This window comes from Cheilinus undulatus, linkage group 11 (genome assembly GCF_018320785.1).
Source record: "Cheilinus undulatus linkage group 11, ASM1832078v1, whole genome shotgun sequence".
NCBI classification, from domain to species: Eukaryota; Metazoa; Chordata; class Actinopteri; order Labriformes; family Labridae; genus Cheilinus; species Cheilinus undulatus.
Genome location: NC_054875.1, coordinates 4,952,320 through 4,976,433, shown reverse-complemented (window position 1 = coordinate 4,976,433; position 24,114 = coordinate 4,952,320). Strand labels below are relative to the sequence as shown.

At 39.4% G+C, this 24,114-nt stretch overlaps 1 protein-coding gene across 1 annotated transcript in view; it reads right to left on the bottom strand.

The window, feature by feature from the left end:
• Positions 1-24,114, bottom strand: part of LOC121517687 (plexin-B1-like) — a 139,946-nt gene that overhangs the window by 46,830 nt on the left and 69,002 nt on the right. Inside the window, exons 3-7 of the mRNA XM_041799652.1 lie at positions 20,184-20,290; positions 17,040-17,913; positions 14,636-14,878; positions 11,178-11,360; positions 5,193-5,321 (exon numbers count right to left, since the gene is read on the bottom strand). Coding sequence (XP_041655586.1) covers positions 5,193-5,321; positions 11,178-11,360; positions 14,636-14,878; positions 17,040-17,903 — 1,419 coding nt within the window. The 5' untranslated portion in view covers positions 17,904-17,913; positions 20,184-20,290. The remainder of the gene's footprint in view (positions 1-5,192; positions 5,322-11,177; positions 11,361-14,635; positions 14,879-17,039; positions 17,914-20,183; positions 20,291-24,114) is intronic.

The following is a 24,114-nucleotide window of genomic DNA, read 5'->3' as shown; positions in this document are numbered from 1 at the left end:
CCACCACCTCAGGAATGAGAAATTATGAACCATTTATTAAAATCTGCTCTGGTACTTGTAGATTTCTGTTCACTCAGGCTATCAGCCCACACCTTGACCTTACATTGACCTTGTGATCAGAGCAGGCTGGCTCTGTGCCAGAGAAGAGGCAAAGTCCCTTTTCTGGCTCAAATCTCTGTTCTGATGCTTTCAATGATCCATAGACCACTGTGGCTGATAGATTTGGCAAATTTACCTCACAATGAACAAAAAAACTGCATTTAACTGATTGTTAACTTTCAATAAAGGCTGGGACATCAGCTAACAACAGACTGTACTGATACTGCTCTGTGATTTTATATTGTAGCGTTAGGGGGGCGGGGTCATTCCCAAGTTTGGGCTGGTGACATCACCAGCCCACATCTTTGCCCCACCCACATTAAACCTAGCCAGAAGAGAGGTGAAAAGCTTCCTAATAGTCTAAATCCAGAATTCAGTCACATGTAGATGTCTGTGTTTTCACATGTTTACAGCAATTCCATCATATCTAGCGTGTTAAGACACACATTTTGGATTTTACTTTACAGGGTCTTTAAGATTGAGACATTACGAAGAAGTCTGCAAAACTGTTACATGCATCATGTGCACAAAGTTTGCAAATCTTTCATGAGCTACAAAGAGTCTCTTTAACGTCTCCTGAGGTTCAAAGAGGAAAGAGATCAGCCAGAGTCTGGTTACTGGAGGAGACTGTGGCAGAAGCAGATCTTATTCTATTGTTTTAATCGTCACAGCCAATATTATTCTGCTTTACATCGTCCATCTAATTAAAAAGCATATCTATCTCTATGCACATTTACCTGTCACGAAAACTGAGTGAGTAAGACTTCATGTGTTTCTTTTTGGTCAGAGAAGACAGTGATAGACATTGTTTGCTATTAGAAAAATCTTTTGAACTTTTTATTTTGCATCTATCTATTCACATTCATGCTGCTCACAGAAATCTCTGTCTGCAGCTCTCATTTTCTCCTTCAGTGTGCAGCAGGCAGGTGTAAGTGTGACACTAATGCAACCACTCTGTGTCTATTAAAGGTCACATAGTATGCAAAATACACTTTTTCAGGCTTTTCTAACAAAAATATGTGCCCCTGGCCTATAAACATTACCCCTTATGATGTCATGTGGGGAGTTAGCCCTGCCCCTTGGAGGAAAGTTCTGCCCTCCTAACCCATTAAGCAACATCCATTTCCTGAAAGGGGCAGAGTCAGACAGTTTAATAACATTTAAAGCCACAGAAAGAGCTCGTTCTGAGCAGGCCTGAAATAGAGGGGGTTTTTAGACATGCAAAAATCTAATACTGGAGTTTGTTTTCCAGCAACAAACTTCACAGGCATGTTTTGGGGACCACTGAGACCAATATAAACTTTTCTTAAAGGGGTAAAATATTTTACCTTTAGTAAGCATTTTCCCCTTATACAAAAGTAAAAAAAAAATAGCATTACATAAACAAGGCTGCACTAGCAGTGACATATGAAATAATCATGAACATGCTGATTGTGTAACATTACAGCTGCAGAAATTCTGCTGCATTGCTGAACGTACATATGACGTTTTCTGTGACAATTTTTATGAAAAGCAGTGCTAGCAGTTACTTATTCTGTATTCAAGTATGCACTCCAGGGCATTACCAGAAAACCTCAGGATGACTGTCCCTGATATCTTCATGACTTTGGTTTTTGCAGAAGCACCTAACAGTTGGAGACTAAAAACAACATCAACCTCTTCTGCTTGCTAGTGGTGAACTTTCCGGTGCATTCAAACATCAGCTCAACTTCATTAAAAAAAAAAAAATACCAGGGGGTTGGCAAGAGAAATGGGGTGAAAACTCAGCTGATAACACACACAGCTTGACCACAAAATCATGGAAGTCTCAGAGGTTTCATGCATGTGTAAACGGGGTTTAAAATTGGTCCACTTTAACCTTTTGTCTTTTCCTCAGTTATAGCAGCAGTTTGCACACTCAACAAAAAGGGAAAAAATATGACAATATAAAATACACCGACTGCCTATAAGGCTGATAAAAGATGATTATGGTTTAAGAAGTAAGGCTGGTTCTGATTCATATGTCCCACTAGATGTTAATGTTTTTTTATTCTCCTTTGTGGCCTTCTAGTCGTCATGCTGTGTGTAATCCTACTCAGAGGTTTACATGCAGGTGTTGTTTGTTTAACGTATTGTAGTGAAGCATGTGAAACCACAGGCCTCCTTTAAAGCATCATTGTGTAATCTCTGTATAAAAAGAGCTTTTATAGATATGTTAAATATAACTGCAGGCTGCGGCTCGCCATCCAGACATACGCAGATGAACCTCTGAATGTAAAGACCTGCATCTTCCATCATTTATCAGCATGTCCGGCTGCCCACACACACACTCTGCAGGGAGTGTGCCAACACAATGAGGGCCACTTTCTCTGATCAATACCATTGTTGTGTCTGACCTCACACCTCCTGCTGACTGTTGTACTGCTCACAGTGGGCTCTGTGACCTCTGACCTCAGCAGCCAGCTGGCCTCTCTGTTCGCTCGTACGCTCTCTGCCTCTTTTCCTTTTATCCTCTTTATCTGCGAGAGAGACACAGCTTGAGGAAGTACCAACGTCTGAAAAAGTCTGACAGACGATAAATCGTCTGACCATGAATGACAAGACGTGTTCTGTCTCGTGGATGGAGACATCTGGGGAGAGGCTGAATGGACGGACTCTCGAAAATGTCGAGTGGTTCAAAGATTAAGCAAATTAAAAGCTGCAAAGGCTTTCTGCAGATAACATCAGTTTAATCCTGTGTATTTTATTAATCCTGCAGCTCAAATGATCTTTCACTTGTTCTTTTATTGTTGTGATAATATATTTGGACTATATTTGAATGTTTAATATTCCTGAAATCTCTAAAAAAAAGAGATTAAACAGGATGGAAACACAACAGGCTCTACTGAAGAGTTTCAAACATTTACACATATTTAAACATACTCGATTGTCTTTAATTTATTTATGTTTTATAAAAACATTTGTTAACTTAGAAACATCAGTAAAGTATTTCTAAAACTAAAACACAGACATATTATGATATACTTCTTCATACCTTCTGACCAACATCGGTCAGAAGAGCGGGGAACTTGTGTTCTTCAATCCCAGGATCGATTCTTACTGTCTGTTCCTGCTTGAAGTGGGCCAGGAGGCATCAAAGTTTGCCGCTCTCTTTGCTTGGAATTAAAAAGACCTGAAATTTCATGATCTGGTCTTTAGGGACACATAAAAGAGGATGCTGAAGATGCTTTGCCTGATTTACACAAGACTGTGGTTGATTATGACAAACATTTGCTATTTAAATTTCTTATTTGTGTCTTAAAGGTCATTTCTATTTTGTAACATGTTCTAAATTTTCCCTGCATGGCTACCCATTGTTTGTTACAATTCTTTGTAAAAAAAAAACAGGCAGAATACCCAAAAAATAATCTTTAAAAAAAGTTATGCTGTCTGTGTCAGCCAGGACATCCTTGAAAACAAGATTTTATAAATAAAAATGACATGAAATTAAAAATAAATCACATGAATAAATAAAACAAAATAAAATGAAATATGTGCAAATTCAACCCACAGTGAAAGGAGCTTTGCTATCCCCCCTACCCACCTACCAGGGACGGTCTTAGACCCAAGATTGGGAAACAAAAGATGATCACAAAACCATTTTCAGGGTGCCTGGGGAAAAACTTGTGGCAGAAAGTGTTTGGTTTGCTTTAATTTAAATGAAAAGTCTCCACCTCATTTCTCCGTCTCATCTTTTGTTCCATCTCAAGTCCAAACTAACTCATGTTCTCATTAAAATCATTAAGATATGGTTGAACATTTTAAGAAATATGGGTTATAATTGGTAATGAAGGAGGTGGTGGTGGGTCCTGATGCAAGATCGGTTGGGAGCCACTGCTCTAACGAATCTAGGTTAAAACAATTATGGCCAACATACTTCTAATTGGTTGCTAATTATAAAATCCTTTGGAAGCTTTTGCATGGTCCTATTCTTTATGTAAGATAAATTTTAGGCTTTAAGCCTTTATTTGATGGGAAAGTGGATAGAAAATCATGGGAACAGAGTAGGGAAGTCATGTGGGAAGGGAATAGAGGTGAGTATTTGCAAGAACCTCACGATACGATACGCATCACGATAAAAATAGTATCACGATATATCAGGATATCATGATATTGTGATATATTGTGATATTCTACTCAGTTAACTAAGAAAAATATAGAGATTATGTATATGTAAATCACACAAGACGGTGGTGTTCCCCCTATATTTCACGGCAGCAAGACAGAGCTTGCAAACGGCATTTCCTTTCTCTGACTCGCTGTTTGTGCTCCCCGTTTTAACTTTGAAGCCAAAATGCTTCCAAACGTCTGCTTTGAATTGTGCAGGTGTTGTTAATTTGTCAGCCATGTTCGCTCCTTTCACCTACGCACTCTGACTGCTTCTACAGGAAATGCCGCGGCGACATACAGCAGAGTAGCTCTTCGGTGCCATCTACCGCAGTGGAGGTGCGGAAGTCGTATTTTACTAACAACTCAGCTGAAATATGATTTTTTATTTTTTACAAAAAATCAATATGAAGAGTTGAAGTATCGATATTGTATCGGATGTCAAAGTATTGTGATATATTAACGTATCGATATTTTTTCACAGCTCTAGAAGGGAACCACGGCTAGACTTGAACCTGTGCCATACTTTTGGAGGATTATGGCCTAAATGCTAGACCATACAAATGAGAACAGCTAAAACTGTAAGCTTTTTAGGTACCACTCTTTGACGGATTTCCATCAAACTTTGCACTAATGTCCACCCTGAACCAAGGATGTACTGACCTTATTTGGAACATCATTGGTTGACTGTTAAAGGTCACAGGGCCTCATGGTAATCTTTGTGATATCTCTGGAACACTTTGAAGGATTTTCTTAGGCACAAATGTTTGTCCTGACTCAAAGATGAACTTGCTTATTAAATCTAACAAACTCTACAGCTCTTCTTCCTGACCCACCACTGTACTTTCACACTATCCAGCAAATGGAAACTTTGTGGAGGCATGACTAGATGATGGTTTCAGTTTCAGCTTGAGGACAGCCATTTCTGTCCTCAGCTGGTCCTACTGTTTCTGTATCTCTGGACTTACTGTGGTTTTGGTCATGATGTAGACGTTTGCTCCGTTCTTGTCCAGTAAGAGGTCGCTGTTAATGGGTGAGTTTGGCTGGATCGTCATATTTGCGTAGACTTCCACACGACCATCCTGTCCCAGATAAACCTGAAAAATAAATCAGAAAAACAACAATACTTCATAAATCACAATGAATATGAGATACTTGCAGCACATGCAACCAAAATCACTAAAGTACTCTTTTAGGAGAAAGTGGTGGGATAAAAATACAGACTAGAAAAAAAAGGAAAAGGAGGAGAAGGAATATCGTCAGCCCACGACTCAAACACAAATCACATTAGGCTTGTGCAGGATCGCAGCAGAAGTGGCCGTGAATGTGATTACTGAACAGTCAAATCCAATATGAAGCGAAGGAAGACACCTCTGGCTGGAGTGATTCCCGGGCCTTCAAACTCTCATGTTACCACGTCTTAATGAGATTAGCAGAGGTTTTTATGCCTCTCTCCATGAGCTGCTCACTTGATCACAGTGAACACAATGGAGAATCTGTCGTCCCATTAAGAAGATGCACTCAAAACATTATAGCATGGAAAACAGCTCTGTAATGCTTAGTGACTTGCAAACACTCACACCTTTTGTCCTGAAGCATTTCATATTTTGCAGATGATGTGATGCTATATTTAGGTTGTCTATAGATTTTATAAGAAGTTAGGCTAGGTGGAGGAGTTTATTTTATTTCCAACAATGAGAAATTATTTCCCCATGTGCTCTAATCAATCCCAGTTCTGTTTTAGCGGAAATTTTTAAGGCATGGTCAGGAAGGGGCCGACCTTATGATGGTGAAGATCAACATTTTTCATTATGCAGAAGAAGTAAACCCATCCGTAGCTTTGTGGGCTGCGATTTCACACACAAAGACTGGAGTCATAACATCAGATGAAGGGCAACAGCCAATTATTACAGAGCAACTTAACCTATGAACCATCATTCTTTTAACTGAAAAGCAATGTCATCTGCATGGATGATGCATGGTGGTGTTGATCAATTTAGGTCCAAAGTTAAAATGTTTTTAACTTCCCCAAAACTACAGTCTCCTGACAGTATATTAATATTTATATTATAGTAATTATTTAAACTTTAGCTGCACCGATTGTTAAAAAAAAGGCCAGATACAGAAACTGATAATTAACATAACAATTAAGCGAATGAAGCTGCCAATGTAGACATTTTTTAAATCACTACTTTTGGTGTGGACTTTATGTACCTGGTCACTCCTATTGCCCAGTAAAAAGACTCTTATTTGATTCCACAGTTAGATATGCCAGATGCTGGCATAACAATTAAATTAATGGAAATATATTACACTTATGAGCAAGACACTATGGAGTGTTTATGCACTTTTTGTCCTGATAAAGTCTTAAAACTGAAAATACATATTTTCTACCGTATTGGGGCCTCATACATTTTTATGTTTTAAACATTAATTTGGAGCAGTCAGCAGAAAAACACCTACTTATTGATGATATATGTGGGCATTAATTCAGAATCTTGCATGTTAAATACAACCTGAATACTAAAAAAGTTGGGCCGCTTTGTATAATGTAAATAAAACCAGAATGCACTGATTTTCAAATCTCATATAGAACATAAATAACATATCAGATGTTAAAACTGAATCATTTTACAACTTCATGAAAAATATTAGTTCATTTTGAATTTGATAGCAGCAATACAGGTTAAAAAAGTAGGGACAGGGCCACCATCGTGTAGCACCCCCTCTTCTTTTAACAACAGTCTGTAAATATCTGGGAAGTTGCTGGACATTTGGGAGAGGAATATTGTCCTATTCAACACTCATGGGTCCCCCTTTTCTGGATTTTTCCTTCTGTGAAGCTCCAAATGTTTTCTGTTGGTGAAAGGTCTGGACTGCAGGTAGGCCCGTTCAGGACTTAGACTCTTCTACTGTGAAGCCATGCTGTTGTGATGGATGTGGTATGTGGTTTAGCATTGTCCTCCCTGAAAGAGATGTCTAGATGGGAGCATATGTTGCTCTAAAACCTCTTTCTACTTCTAAGCATTGATAGTTACTTTCCAGATGTGTAAGCTGCCCATGCCATAGGAACTATTGCATCCCCATACCATCAGAGATGCAGGCTTTAGAACTGAGCCAGAATAACAAGCTAGATGGTCCATCTCCTCTTTAGTACACAGGACACAGCATCAGCGGTCTCCAAAAAGATTTTCCTATTTGGATTCATGTGACCACAGAACAGTTTTCCATTTTGCCTCAGTCCATTTTAAATTAGCTTTGGCCCAAAGAGGACGGTGGTGTTTCTGGATCATTTTTACAAACGGCTTCTTCTTTACATGCTCCAGCTTTAACCGCCATTTGTGAATGGCACAGTGAACTGTGTCAACAGAGTGACTTCTGCAAGTGTTCCTGAGCCCATGCAGAGATTTCCAGAACAGAATCGTGCCTGTTTTTAATGCAGTGGCTCCTGAGGGCCTGAAGATAACATGCATCCAATATTGACCTTTGGCCTAACGCTTGCATGCAGAGATTTCTCCAGATTCTCTGAATCTTTTGAAGATTTCATGGACTGTAGATGGTGGGATAATCAGTCATCACAATTTCATATTAAGGAGCATTTTTCTGAACCTGTTTCACATTTTCTAGACACAGTTTGGATTGGTGAACATCTGCCCACCTTTACTTCTGAGAGACTCCGACTCTCTATAATTCTCCTTTTACACCCAATTAACCTAATTAGTTTCAATATGTTCCTCTGGTTGTTTTTTGACCGGTACACTTACTTTTTTCAGCCATCCATCGCCCTGTCTTTTTTTTTAAGGTGTGTTGTTGCCATCAAGTTCAAAAAGAGCTAATACTTTCCATGAAATGGTAAAATGTCTCAGTTTCAACATCTGACATGTTTTTGTGAGTAAAATATGGGTTTATGAGATTTTCCAATCATTGCATTCTGTTTTTATTTTACATTTTACACAGTGGCCCAACTTTTTTTTGGAATTGGGTTTGTATGAACAAACCCGTTCTTATTAGGAACTGTGTTACTGTCTCTTAGGAGATTCTTTAACCTGTCTTCAGGTAGAGATCATCATAAAAAGAGCCCTTTAACAAAACTTTGGAGTCAAGTTTGTAACACTTTGTTCTTGGAAGCACGTCCAAAGCTCTCTGGTATGAGGTCTAAAAAGAGCCATCAAATGGAGCCAAACACACTCGCAGTCCTGTATCTTGATTCTGTGGAATTTGTCCTGCTGTGATACGGTAATCCTGTTACAATAGCTTACTTCAGATGGCTACACGGAGAGCAGCTTTGATCTGCTACCTAACAGCACCATGTCTGACTCCATGGCTCTCTCTCTTTACACAGACAAAGAATGTAGACAGAAAAACAGACCTTCAAGACATTAAATAAGTACATGAAGACCTCACAGCAGAGGCATGCCTACATTTCTCTTATCTGCTCCCTGTATGGATGATCAGATAGACCAGTGATTTTCAAACGTTTTTCGCCCGAGACACACCTAAGTCAAAATCTCAAGGCACATCATATTTAAATTGATACAAAATAGACTTTTTAAATAATGTTACAGTCAAGGCGGCCTACAAGAGGAGAGCTTTCTGGGGCCCTGCCATCATGGAGATGGCAATAGTGGGCAAAAGAAGGCAAAAATGGGTTAAAAGTGATGAAAAAAAAGAGAAAACTCGAAAAAAGTTGCAAAACAAAGTCAGAAAAGGTCAGAAAATGGTAAAGAGTAGGGGTGTAACGGTACAGAAAAATTTGGGTCCTGTACGTACCTCGGTTTTGAAGTCATGGTTCAGTACATTTTTGGTACAGTAGTTGAAGCAAATAAATAAAATGTAATTTTAACTTTAAATTAAATTATATGAAAATAAATAGGCTGAATAAATTACATTTATATTATTAATAATGCTGTTACCTCCTTCCAAAAGTTCTTCAATGATTAAAAATATTACTTAATAAATAAATTTTTGAGTTACTAGGTTATTTTCATTGATATATTAACATATTTAGACCCATTATTTAAACACCAAAATTTCCCAGCCAAGATGAATGCATCATCATTCGTTCTTGTTTGAGTGGTGCTTTTTAAAATGCGTTGATTGGTCCGCTGGGCGACGTGCTTTTAGCGACACAGTTGCAGAATAATGTCAGCGCGATTGTTGTTGTCTTTGCCCACTGTTGTATTTTACTGGGAAACAAAGTGCTCCTAAACAGGACACTTTTATCTGGGAATATTCAGGCTGTTGCTGTCATTTGCTGTGGTTGTGTGGTTGTCAGGACAGTGTGACAGTGAGTTGTTTTCTGGTTTTCCTTCTGTGTATGAGCTTGGCTCCACATCTATTCATTCGGTACACATCTGTACAGTGGGGTCCGTACCGAATCGGTTCAGTATGAATACACGTACCTTTACACCCCTAGTAAATAGTGGCCAAACAATGGATTGAAATTAGCAAAAACTTGTTGAAAGTGGCAAAAATGGGTTACAAGTGGTCTAAAAGGGTTAAATGTTGTAAAAAGGTGGTAAAAATTGTTTAAAGTGATTAAAAAAAGGCAAAATTAAGCAAAAAAATTAGGTAAAAAAGGTGTCAAAAAGGGGTTCAGAGTGTCAAAAAGGTAGCAAATTAGATCACAAGTGACAGAAAAATGGCAACAAAAAAAAAAAGATTAAAGTTGCTAAAAGGTGTCAAAAAGAGGTTTAAAAATGATGAAAAAAGGGCAAAATGGCCAAACAGTAGCAAAAGTGGGTGAAAAGTGGCAAAAAAAGTAGCAAAAATAGGTTAAATGTGGCAAAAAAATCCAAAAAGGTAGCAAAAATGGGTTAAAAGTCATGAAAAATCATGGCAAAACTGGGAAAAAAGCAGCAGAACAAAGTCAGAAATAGGCAAAAATTGGTAAAAAGTGCCCAAACAATGGATTGAAATTAGCAAAAACTTGTTGAAAGTGTTAAAATAGTGGCAAAAACGGGTTACAAGCGGTGTAAAAGGATTAAATATTGTAAAAAGGTGGTAAAAATGGGTTTAAAGTGATAAAAAAAGGGCAAAATTAAGAGAAAAAGGGGTCAAACAAAAGCAAAAGTGGGCAAAAAATGAGTAAAAAGGTGTCAAAAATGGGTTCTAAGTGTCAGAAAGATGGCAGAAAAGTGGCAAAAAAGGGTTGAAGTTGCTAGAAGGTGGTAAAAAGGGGTTAAAAATGATGGTAAAAATGGCAAAAAATGGCCAAAAAGGTGGCAAAAATGGGTCAAGGTAGCAAAGATAAGTGGCAAAAATCCTTAAAAGGAGAAAGGTCGGCCCAAAAGGTGCTGTAGAAACAAAAATCTGCTCTTCAGAAAGTGTGACCAAAGCTTAGAGTCTATTGTGGGAACTACAATTGACCAGTTTTCCAAAAAAAGCTGCAAACATGCATCACTTCTCTAAAACATTATCTGAAAAATGTGGTCAGTTTCCAACAATCACATCCTGCAGCCCACAGAACCAAAACTGCATGCATTCAGCATGGGCTCATTCTGGTATGCCGGTCTGTGTTCGTTGGAAAACTGTGAGTGTAGGAATGACTGGAATCTGCAGAGTTGTACTTACATAGCTATCTTTAAGTATTATGGGAACTGGCAAAGGCTCTATGAAAATGTTTTCTGAATTGTAAGGTGTGTTTGCTTTGCTGGAAAATGATTCACAGACATCCTTAGAAGGAGCAGGCAGTAACAGAGTCAGGGGCGGGCCTGCAGGGATCATGGTATTAAGTGAGCCCGGCTTCTATGATTGTCTAGGATGGAAAATGAGAAAACTGCCTTAATAGGATATTGCTTAATGGTCTGAAAATTTCCATGATTCACAGATCTCTGGGACGTACTTGTGATGTGCCAGGGCGTCTCCTGGCTTCTCACCAGGTGCATGCTGGGGCAGGCTCAAGGACCTGAAGAAACTGGTACGAAAATAAAGGCATTAAGGGCTTCAGCTACCTTGTGTAAAGTCCCCTTGGAGTCTCCGAGGAAAGCGATGCTGTGTCCATCTCTGACGCTGACAGCCACAGCGGTGAGACGGGCTGCAGAGGTTTGCCACACCGCTTTAGATTCCAATGGGGACCGGCTCGCCATCGGACTGGGTGTGTGGTCAGAGCCGCAGGGATACGCTTTAAGAGTATTCTGTGACAAGCCACAAGAACAGAGATTAGTCAGATAGTTTGTCCTTAAATCATCAAGAAGCAGACAGTTTTACTACAAAAACTCATTAAGACTAACTGATACGCTCTTTGTTACTGATTTTAGAGGGGAAACCAGTTCCTACTACCAGTGGAGCCAGATTTAATCATGTATCCGGTGTAGAGTGCTTCTTATTTTATTGCATATCTGTCACACTTCTTCAGATCATCAAACTACTTTAAATCAAAGTCAACCTAAGTGAATGCAAACTGCAGGTTTTAAAAGATTTCATTACTTAACCTAGCTGGCCCTATGTGAAAAATATCTTTGCCCCCTAAACCTAATCACTGGTTGTTCCATCCTTGGTGGCAACAACTGCAAACAAGAGTTTGCAATACCAGGCAATGAGTCTTTTAAATCACTGTGGAGGAATTTTGGCCCACTCTTCTTTGCAGAAGTGTTTTAATTCAGACACATTGGAGAGTTTTCCAGCATGAACGGCCTGTCTGAGGTCATGCCACAGCATCTCAATCAGATTTAAGTGTAGACTTTGGCTAGACTGCTTCAAAACCTTCATTTTGCTCCTTTAACCCATTTAGAGGTGGACTTGCTGGTGAGTTTCAGATTATTTTCCTGCTGTATAACCCAAGTGTGCTTGAGCTTCAGGTCATGAACTGATGGCTGGAGAGGTAGAGAGCAGAATTCATGGTTCCATCAATGACGGCAAGTGGTCCAGATCCTGGTGCTGCAAAGCGGCCCCAGACCATCACACTGGCACCACCGTGTTTGGATGTAGGATGATGTTCTTTTCATGAAATGCTTTGTTAGATTCAATCCACATTTAACAGGATGCACACCATCCAAAAAGCACTTGCCCTTGTAACTCTCCCATGATGCCATTTTAATGCTGTCTCTTTCTTATCATGAATCATGAACACTGACCTAAACTCAGTCAAGTGAGGCCTGCAGGTCTTAAGGTGTCATTCTGGGTTCTTTTGTGACCCCCTGGAAAGGCTCCGATGTGCTCTTGGAGTCATTTTGGTAGGCTGGCCACTCCTGGGAAGGTTCCCCAAGGTTCCAAGTTTTCTCTGTTTGTGAATAATGGCTCTCACATTGGTTTGCTGGAGTCCACCACTGACCTTAGCTGAGTTAAGTGAGGCCTACAGGTCTTTAAATGTTGTTCTGGGTTCTTTTGTGACCCCCTAAATAAGTCTTCGATGCCCTGCTGGAGTCATTTTGGTGGATCAGCCACTCCTGGGAAGGTTTACCACTGTTCCAAGTTTTCTCTGTTTGTGGATAATGGCTCTCACAGTGGTTTGCTGTATCCCAGAGCCATAGCAATGGCTTTGCAACCATTTACAGACTGATAGATGTGAATAAATTTTAAATTTTTTTAGATGCCACCATGATGTGTTGCTTTTTGAGACCTTTTAGCCTAAATTGAACTCAGCATTTAAAAAAAAAACACGGCTCATCTTAATAAATGAAATCATCATTTAAAAACTCAGGTCATCTGTACCTAATATTACATTTGATAATAATCTGAAATGTTTAAGTGTGAAAAATATGGACAAAAATAATAATAAGGGGTAAATACAACAGCACTGTAAAACTTACCAGTACCAGTAGAAGAATGTATGGCCCTTCATTTCCAGCATTATCAGCCCAAATACACGATAAATATGTAAAACTGCAGATACTTTAGTAAACTTTATGCTCAAAGTGTCCCTGTGCCGTTTAAAGGTCAAAAGTGATAAAACTTAAAGTATGCATTTATATCAGACTTTTACTGGAGAATTAAATCGCCCAGTTCTGCAGCTCAGTGCAGTGGCAGTGGGAGCTGTTACTGTCCTAAGCTCTTTGGCCATCCAGACCTCTGTGCCCATCACATAACTAAAAGCTATGATTGGATTTAAAGCTCGTCTGCTTTGATATAAAGCCATTCTCTTATTTCCCAAGCAGTCAAAGTGTGAAGTTATTCATCTATTTTCTACACTGACTATCCCGTTGGGATCATGGGTGGTTGGAGCCTATCCCAGCTGTCATTCGAGGAGAGGCGGGTACGCCCTGGACTGGGCGCAGGGCCGACATACAGCCACAAAAAAAACAGGTATGCCCACACCTAGGGCCAATTTAGAGTCACCAATTAACCTAATAAGCATGTTTTTGATGGTGAGAAGAAACTAGAGCACCTGGAGGGAACCAATGCATGCAAACCTGCACAGCAAGGTATGGGAACTGGAGCTGAACCCCTGCACCCTCCATGCAGTCCACTATCAGCAATAAGCCTGTATCAGTGATTACTCCTGGTGACTGAGATCAGGTACCACCTATTTTGATGTGTATTCTTACTCTGCTGGGAAAAATACTGTAAACATTGAGATTATTTTAATTGATCTTAAAGCATCCAAAACTTAACTAACAAATACTTCTTCATGCCTCTTTCTGTTGCTCTTTATTCTCTTCTTGTATTGCCTCAGAGCCTTTGAATCCTCTTAATTCACCATAAGAGGATTGCTCAATAGATTAAAGTAGACTTATGAGAACGCAGCCAAGCCGTTCCTTCAGTTTGGCAAACAAGCACTCCAAATCTTACTCTTCACTAAGTCTTTTAACTCTGGCTCCAGATAATTGGCCCTAAAGTAAGCAGCGACAGCAATCAGCATCTCCTTTTCTTCCCCTCGATGATTATTTTATTCTTTGTCGCTGTCACTCTGAATGCTTGTCTCTCAGTTCCCATGTATTCAGCGTGCCCTATCCGTCCCTCTCGTTCCTCTTATGTCAGTGGGTTTCAAAAGAACTCCTTGTCAGAGCTCATTAAGCAGCAGACCAGCTGATCCAGAGTTAGTTTGGTTTATTGATCCCTAACGATCCCATTAAATGGTTCTGAGGGTTGGCGGGACCTGAGCAGCTACAGAGGGGGTCAGGGGAGGGCTGCAGCTGGGTGAGGCTTCTCCTGGGGCATCTGGGAGATCTTCAATGAGAGCCTCATTATAAGACTTGCCTGCTTTGTTCTTTTCTTTTACTCAGTCTTTTTTGCCAGCAATCTCTTTATCCCTTATTACTGTTTTTTATTTGGTCTTTCTGAGGAACTGACTGACTTCACTAGGACCATATACTTCATGAAGAACAAGAAAATCATGTCAGAGTCTGTAAGAGTTTTTAATAGAAGATATAATAGCTTTTAAAAAATACTTTCTCCTCCTTCAAAAGAGAAAATCAAAACAAGGCTGATGTTGATGTTTTACCACAAAAACATGAATCAAGTGCAAACGTACCATAGGCAGGTTGGCACAGCTGGACTTGACCTCGTACTCTATGTAGGCAACCTCCCCCCTGCCCTCCACCCGGCCGTCCTGGGTGTAGCAGAGGTCACGGGTGGAGTCGATGTGTCTGTCGAGCTCATCCAGCCGGTAAACGCACAGGGCCGAGGCGTCCAAGGGATTGTTGTTGGCCAAGCCCGTACGGGTGGAGAAGACTCCCAGCAGGTCCTCGCCATCCTGGCCCACACCTTGGCCCACCTGATGTAACAAAGACGTGGGAAAATCTCAGGGAAGTTCAAAACACTCAATCAGCATCAGTTTAACCCTCATGTGAACTTCTGAAAGCAAAATCTTTTGATTCAAATATCCTGATGACAAACTGTTTTAGCCTGTTTTTCTGACTTGAAGAAATGGATCAGATCTATTGTTTAAATTAAAGAGGCCCTGAAGGACAACTACAAAATATTTGCTGTTAAAAAAAAGGTTTCATGAAAAACAAAAACACTTCACTTATGGGTAAAACACAAACATTCACAGGTATTTTGCAATTGCATGCTTTAGGAAGCCTAAAATGTGTGTGGTGATTTTTTTTTTTTTTTTTTTTTGCAGCTTTATTAAATATTTTTATATTTACTGAAATGTTTTTGCAGTTTTGGGGTCAAATTTTTTGCATGAAGTGAAATGTTTTATGTATTTTTCCTTTTTTTGTTTCTAGGATTTTTTTTTATCAGATTGACTAAATTTTACACATTGAAAAAAATGAATCTCCGTATTTCTTAAAGATTCAGAGAAATGTTCGGTGCACTGCATAACGATTTTGTTTTTACTGCTTGTTTTTCTATTTTTCTTTAATATATTTCATTTTTTTAGGTTTGCATCTACTGAAAGTTTTTTTTTTACTACCAATCTTTTTTTTTTCAAATGTTCTTAAGTATTTACATTTTTGTATTGAGCGTATTGAAATATTTTTTATTGCATAAAACACTTTGTATTCATTGGAAGTTTTTTGGATTTTTCATGAAAACTTGCATTTTGTTAAATCTGGTTTGATGTATTTATTACATACGTTTGCATTAAGTGAAATGATTCTGTAATTGCAAAAATATCTGTTTATAATTTTTTTTTCATTTTCCTGAATATAAATAATATGCATCATGAAAATAACTAGTCTGAATCTAGTGAAATATTTATTTTTTGGCATTGCATGAAATATTTTTGTGTTTACTGGTTTTTTTTTTGTTTGTTTTGTTTTGTTTTGGTTTTTTTTTGTCTTTTTCCTTTTATATTTTGCATCTTTTAAAAATAATTTTATGTACTTATCAAATATGTTTGCATTAGGTGAAAGGTTTTTGGAATTGTAAAAAAAAAATAGGTGTTTACAATTTTTTTCATTTTTCTAAATATCATAAAAATGTTTACATTGTGAAAATTTTTTCTATGAACCTAGTGACTATTTTGAATTTAGTGAAATGTTTCTTTCTGGCATTGCATGAAATATTTTTGTATTTACGGTTGTTTTTGTCTTTGTTCTTATGTATTTTGCAACTTTTTAAAAGATTTTATATGCATATATTAAAAATATTTGTAATCAGTTAAATTTTTTCAGACAATTCAATAGTCAATGAAATTCTCTGTTTTTTTTTTCATATATTTTTTTGTATATTTAGAAATGTTTTTATGTACTTATGGAATTTTTCAATTCCAGGAATCAAGTTTTATTTTTTACATTACAATGTTTGTGTTCCCTGATATGTTCTTAATTTTTAAATATTTTACATTGTGTATTTTTTACACAGTTGTTTAGGTATCATTGCATTATGTGAAATCTTAATTGCTTTTTAAGAAGCAGTTTTTTCACTTTCTTTCACATTTTGCAATTTTTCTGAAATATTTTTCATTTTGTTAAAGGTCTTATTTTATTATTCCAAATTTTGTGCAAGAAAAATATTATTTCATTTCCATTAAATAATTTAGCATTCTGTCAAATATCTTAATATTTTAACTAAAACTTTTGCATAAGGGTAAATATTTGGGGGGAGGGATTTGGGAATTGTTTGTTTATTTTTTAAGTTTTCTTTAAACTCTTTGCCTTTAGCGAAATATTTTTTTTGCATTTTATCACACATTTTTCATTTTGTAAAGTGTTTTCCTTTTTTTCTTTCCTTGTCTTTTTTTCCTTTATTTGCATTTTAGTTATAAAAAAAAATTAAAATTTTTGGATTTATGTGATTTATTTTCACAGAACTGCCTTTGCATTGACTCTGATGGAAACCATACTGAATGGAAAAACTGGCCATATCTGAAACAACATTTGAGGCTCTGGATAATATCCAGTGTTGTGTTTTGGAATAACAAAGCATGTTGTAGATACCAGTATAAATAATCAAGACAGCTACAGAGAAGTATAGATGAACAGTACCTGGGCGGCCTGGAGCAGGTTGTAAGTCCTGGAGGTAAAGAAGGGAGATTTGCAGACCAGAGGAACTTCCACGTAGGAGTAGTACGATGTATCATCGAGGCACACTCTGGCAGCGTAGGTCCGATACTCCCTGGATGCTGACTTGATGTCACGGCGGTAAAACAGGAAGTACACATACGACCGTCGGGTAAAAGCTTTGACAAAATGGTGGTCATATTCCGACAAACGGCCGGCCACAGCTAGCTTGGCGGTCTCCTCGTAGGAAAAGACGGGCTCTGATGAAAGGTGGCGAGTGGAGATAGGAGGATGGCTGGCAGTATAGCCCCTACCCACATACATCACGGTCCTCTCCCCTCCACGAAGTCCCACCACCAACCCCACAGTGGACACGAACGGGTCATTGGCAGCAACATACTGCGTATCCACAGGTCTCTCAGTAGAAAACAGAACCTTCTTTATGGATGCCAGGCTGCGTTTCTGACAGGTGCCCTGGTGGATGCTGCCACAGGTGATCAGCTCCAGCGCCTTTGGATCCACCAGCAGTAGTTTGTTGTGATTGCTGGTTCTCCGTGCCTGAGGACAGTTCACCTCGGTGACTGGGGGAAGGCAGTCCTTGCTGTCGCTCACAGGACCGGTCGTTTCCTCCTGCTCCAGGCGGAGTCCATCTGATCCGTCCAGCTGGAAGAGGTGGTCCCTGGCCCCCAAGTACACTGTCCCCAAAGAGGGGTCTGGGTGGAGCACCAGGTGCTGGAATTCAGTGTCATTACGGGTGAAGCGAGGATAGGAGCGACCATGGGCGGTGACGAAGATGATGTGGAGGAGGAGTGAGAGCAAGGTGGATCTCAGAGCCTTCCCATGTACCATGGCAAATATTCTGAGGAAAGAAGGAGCAGGGTTAGAGGGCAAAACCAGCAGATAAATGGAAGTTGACCTGAAACATTCAAAAATAAGCTCCTTCAGTACCTTTAGTACTGAGATTCCCAGCTTTCTGGTGGTCAAAATCTTTAAGCCCTGGCCTGTAATTTGTCAGTTTACTCCACCAATAAAAATGGTTTTATCTGGACATGAGAAAAGCAGCAGACGTTACTGCATACTGAACGCAGAGAACTTTATTGGAGAACATCAGTGTTCACTGTAAACTCATAGCATCGACTGACTGGTGACACTACTTTTTAACAGTTTTTCTCCTGCGTAATGTCAAAAACAATCTACAGAAAATGGCGATAAGATGGTAAATAAACAGCATGGCTTGAAGGTTTGATTGAAAGTATTTCTGAACTGAAGACAATGAAGTTGCAGAGTTTGGTGGTGCATCAGAGTAGTATTAAATGTGTACAGTGGGCCAGTACCTTCAGAATTTGAAGGCATTGCAAGAAGAATACACCAGTTCTCAAAAATCTAGGGTGAAATTATAGTGTGTGGAAAACGCTGGATAAAGCCTGAATGATGTCCCTCATTTGGTTTCTGATATGGGCTTTTGAGTCCAATCTGCAGCAGCAGCCATGCTGTCTTAAACTAACTCTGGATCAGACAAGAAACAAAGAACAAGATGGAGCTAAAGGCGGCCTTACACCTAACGGATTTTACTCCAATTTCAAAGTCAAATTCTCAAGTTGGAGTAAAATCATGGGAGTCTCGCTGAAGTAGCAGCTCGCTCCTATGGCACAGTCATTAGGTGTAAGGTGGTCATAAGACTCGATTTTAGCCGTTTTAAGGCGGTCTTTCTTAAGTCTTCTTGTTATGACAATATCAAATGTGTTTGATATTGTTGTAAGTCTTTGGTCTGGTCCTTGTGTTTTTGTGAAATTGTGTTTTCAGTGATGCAACTGTCGTCCATGACCAGTGGGTGCCAGTGTTGTGCATAGGCACATTAATTCATTTCATTCCTCAAAATATGAACATGAGAGCAGATCAGTCTGGAGCCACTGAATGTCCACTAAGAACTAAAGAGATTGGAAAACTTTTCTGCTCAGAGCTGTGGTCAGATCTCTGCACCTGTGTGCTTGTGTAGCTTGTTTGTCAATTCATTCCAGGCTGACATGACACATACGGTAAACCTCCATTTGGGATTTTCAAAGTAAAAGCCCGAGCAGTTTGTTACTGTGGTGAGATAACTTTTGTTTTCATGCTGTACTTTTATTCTGAAGCATTTACGGGATAGTTCCTCAGTTGTTGCAGTAACATGCAAAGTTGCTTCGGTGTTTAACTTTCCTTTCGTCTCCACTCGATGTAAATTATCTAAAAACATTGGATGATAAGAGATATTAACTTAAATGCGATGTCCATCTCCTTCTACACCTTGTCCTCTATTCAAAAATTGTTGCTGTGAACTTCCACCAGATGCATGATGGGAAAGATTATGCTGTAAAAGCCATAATAAGCTCAATAGCTTCTGCACGAACACAACCCTGTAATACGCCATAGTGTTTTTGGTTTGACACGTGCATGCGGCATAGTTGGGCTACGCTATGTATGACGTAATCGTTTTAAGAAAGACGCAGTTGGTTGTCCACACGGAGACGAAACAGCAAGAGTTTACAGATTGGTTTACTCTTGGACCTGGCTTCAAAAAGTAGCATTTGCGGCCTCCCAAAACGCCGTTCCCATGCGGATGAAACGGAATACCATGCTAAACTTTTCCATATACGTACAGACGGTGCCTAGGACTCCTGGAAAACAGCTACAATGCGCTGACGTGCGGTTACATCAACCAAACCCTAAAAAATGCATTTATCGTCGTCCTTATCAAACCAAAACAGACAAGATATGAACAACAACCCCCTGTAAAAAATGTTCCCATTAATGCATGAACTAATTGACACAAACTGGTTTGAAATGTTTGCTTTTGCCTGAAATTGAAACTCAAACAACTGTTGGTTTTTGCTGCACTGGCTTCATTTTTTCAAATATGGATATTGCAGCTGGGGTAGAGTCTATCCGTGCTTAGTCTGACAAGATGATCAGATGTCTTAGATTAAAATCAGCATGCATAATAACATTACTCTAGTTACTAATGTGTTTTAGTGCTTTACTGTGCAGAAAATAGAGTCCTTGTATCAAATCGGTTGTTTATTCAAACTGAGTGTTAATGATTTTCATCCTAAGACCAAAATAAAGAGACTTCAAAAGAGAATAAATTCTCACCATGGATGTTCTTTGATAAGCTGAAGTATTCCTCCGCCTCCTCACCTGGAATCATATCCCATTCCTCTCCTTTCTGTCTGGCCCCGTTATCAACAAAGATCCTTCATCTGTAAACACAGGAGAGAGACGGCCAGAAAAAAAGACGTGACTCAGATTGACAGAAGCAAATCTCAAGATGACTCTCTCGTCCTGATTTATTCATCAAAAAACATCACAACATCCTGCATATGATTACTCAGTTTTGACTACTCTAGCAGCTACAGTATCTCTTACAGTTGGAGCAATCGCAAAAACAACACTCATATCTCATTTCCTCAGCCGTCACTCAACACCTCCAGCTGAGTGGTTTGTGGACACTGAGAGCCGCTGCATTAGAGATAAAAACCCTTTAATTATTTAACTGGATCCTCAGACCTTTCCCTGACCCCGCCGAGGAAGGTCACAAAGGAATAAAAACAATAACCTGTCGGCAGCAGTGAAGGGAAAACGCTTTAAACTTGGGAAATGTTTGAGCTCTCTGCAGAAAATAACATTTTTATTTAAATTGAGCTGTGTGAAGTATTTTTCATGCATCGATGCTCTGGGTTATAAAGAAGGAAATGGTGTCTGCCTCTATGGGAGTGTGATATGAGGAATATTACCTTGCAGAGAGACATTAGACATGCAGTGCCATCTCACCTAACTGCAGACGCCCCGAGGCTGCAATCAGGGACAAAGACGACAGAAGAAAGGGAGGAGGCGCTCTGCGTTTGACCAGGGGCCATCCAGGAGCAGGTGCATGCGTCTTAGCTCGTGTCTGGCAAGTGGGTGAGTCTCAGACCCCCTCTTTATTTATTCATGAGCGGAATAAGAAGTATTATAAGTAATCACCCCCACGCCCACTGTCAGAGGATTGGGGATGTGGGTGGATGTCATCAGGAGTGGCCGTTACAGTCTGTTAAACAGGGCTGAAAAATCCACACAGTCCTCAGGGAGAGGAATATTCTTTATGAAATATAAATCTAAAACAAACCAATTCTTTGGGCCTCATGTTTTATTGAATCAAACCTCAAAGAGCTCTCAGGTACAGGTTCTCTGTTAGGCTGTAAAGCTGGTAGTGAGGTTAGAAGATTACTTTAGGCTACAGTAAAATCTCCCAGCTATCCTCTGAATTAGAGAAGAGAGCATAACAACATATTTTCATTTTTGAACAATATACTGCTCTATGAAACAACAGCACACTGTTACAGACAGCTACAGAGAGTTCAAAGGCTTTAATATTTGCATTTAACATTTCATTCGTACAATCACAATTCAACTATTTCAGACTTCAGTGCATCCACACGAGGCCTAGTTGCCCTGTATGATGCTGATAACTGATCGTCCCCCCTCCCCAGTCCCCCACTGGCCTGCACACTTTGTTCCAAGCCCAGCTGGGCCTGAGCATGGACACTTCCTCATGTCAAAATATGACACATGCAGCTTACAAGGCATGCAGCCTCAAAGGTAGCTATCATATGATGGTAACATTACTCACTTTGTTGCGTATTTTGAGTTATTTTGCTCAGATATGCTCGCTAATACAGTGCTATTGTTAAGAATGATTGCCAAGAGGAAGGGCCATGTCAGTTATATGTTGCACACATTTCATACCCATGCTTGTGTTTATTCCTGAGCGTCACACCACGCTGAAGCACCCCTCTCCCATCTGTGCCATCACTAAGGAAGTATTCAGCGATTGAGCACTCAGACTAGTCAAACAACCTGGACTTGGTACAGATTACCTAATCGAAGTGCACCCAAAGTCAATTTTTATCTTAAGTAGGGCTTGCCAGTCGTAAATTAGATTAAATCGCAATATGACCTGCTGCAAGTTACAAATTGCAGAAGTTGCAATATTTCTTTGACCTGAAATTTGAGTCAAAATACCAGTTAAAAAGTATTTTTGCAGCAGAGATGTTATACATGACATATCATGCAATCATTCAGGTGCCATTTTTTAGAATAGTCTACAAAAAATCCTACCTTCTTCATTTTTGTACTTTTTTCTTATTAAATATGAGATAAATATGAGATTGCAATACGAGTCAAAATCATCAGAATTAGACACTTTTAAAGAGTTGTTCAGTCTTTGTTTAGGAATAAAAGAAAGCTAAGGAATAATCACATATCAAATTGCAATATTGGGGAAAAACCAATTGCAATTACGTTATTTTTCGAAATCGTTCAGCCCTAGTTCATACATATATATTTTTTTGCAGCAGAGATTTTATGCACATTATGCAGACATTCAAGTGTCAGCACCACAGTCCATTTAAATATGACGTACTTCTCACTAATCCCTGCTTGCATCAGTGCTGATGCACCATGCTGCTGCTGCTGGCAAAGCTTGACCTCCTCCACCCCAGCCTCCTCCTTTATAGCTTAAAGAGTGTTGCACCCTCATATCCAGATTCATGCTACTATACATTAATTGCTTCTGAAATCATTTCATCATGTTCAATTCACATTATCGTAAATGTATCTGTCCATATGGGAGTTTCTAGCTATGCACTCCCTGGAAAGTCAAAGCACGCTGCCTGACTAACTCAGGGAGCATCTTTTAAGCAGAGGCTTCTCTGCAAAGTAAAACTGGATATCCATTTTGCAAGAGAATGGTTAAATGTATGATGAGTGTGTTCCTGAATAAATGTTATATAGAATGTTTTATTGCTTGAATTTGTTGAAAAATACATAAGATGAGGAAGCTAATTATTATTGCATATTAAATTGCAATCACAACATTGAGGGTAAAAAAAAAACACAATTACATTATTTTTGCAAACCGTTCAGCCCTAATCTAAATTCTGCACTACATGAGAAAAAGATGTAATGTACATTACTGTTTTTCAGTATCATTGCAATGGTATGCTGTAATATTAATAACGGTTTGCAGTGGGATTAATTAGCATACAAAGATTCTGTAGCACCTGGCAGACTTCTCCAGCCTGTCTCCAGGTACCTGACCAGAAGAGGTGGAAATGATCTGCAAGCGAAGGAAAGGTTACTCCAGAGGAAGGTGCTTGCAGAAACCTTGGAGGCATTTTGCCTGAAGGGGTGAGCTCTAAGTGAGCGTGCACCAGGCCAACCATCCCTTCCAGCAGGCATACTGATGAAGCCGGTCTGACCCCAAATAAAGTCAGGTAGATGCTGTCATTTCAAGCTGACTCTACAACAGGAGAGTGGAATGTCAGCTCACACTGTGCGACTGAATCGCTAGCATGCACGACTAATGTGCACGATTTATGTGCTCACACCCGTACAGTCTGATGGTTGCGTGTGACATGAGTGAAGTCAGGATGGACTGTGACAAAAAACACTGAAAAGTCTCATGGAGGTTAAAAGTCATCAAGTCATATCCTCTATCTCTCTTGCAAGTCGTCTTCTCTTTTCCAGTCACTTTAAGCTGCTATAAAGAATTGCAAAATAAAAGCGAAAGTGCTTGGTGGTTGTGCAAGGAACAAACCCACTAGCAACAGCCTACACAGAATAGAATCTGCAATTACAAGACATGACAGACTTTCTCATGAATCCAAACTTTATTAACCACACACCTGCAAAAACTACTCTGAATGTAGCTGATTGCTAGTTTGAGTTTTCTCTGACTGCATTAAATGACTGAGAAATCATTGCTTATTTGGTGACACTTATTTACTGCTTATTGGTTTGCTCCCTCCAGGTGACGAGAGTCTTGGAGGGGTTCAAGTATCTCAGGGTGGGTAGAACGGACCCTGAGATTGACAGGTGGATTGATGCAGCATCAGCAGTTTTGCAGGTGCTGTACTGTACTGTTGTGGTGGTGGTGGTGGTGGTGGTGGTGGTGGGGGGGGGGTGCTAAGCTGAAAGGCAAAGCTTTTGGTTTCCCAATCCATGTCTGAACCCTCACCCAGGGTCATGAACTCTGGGTAACAAA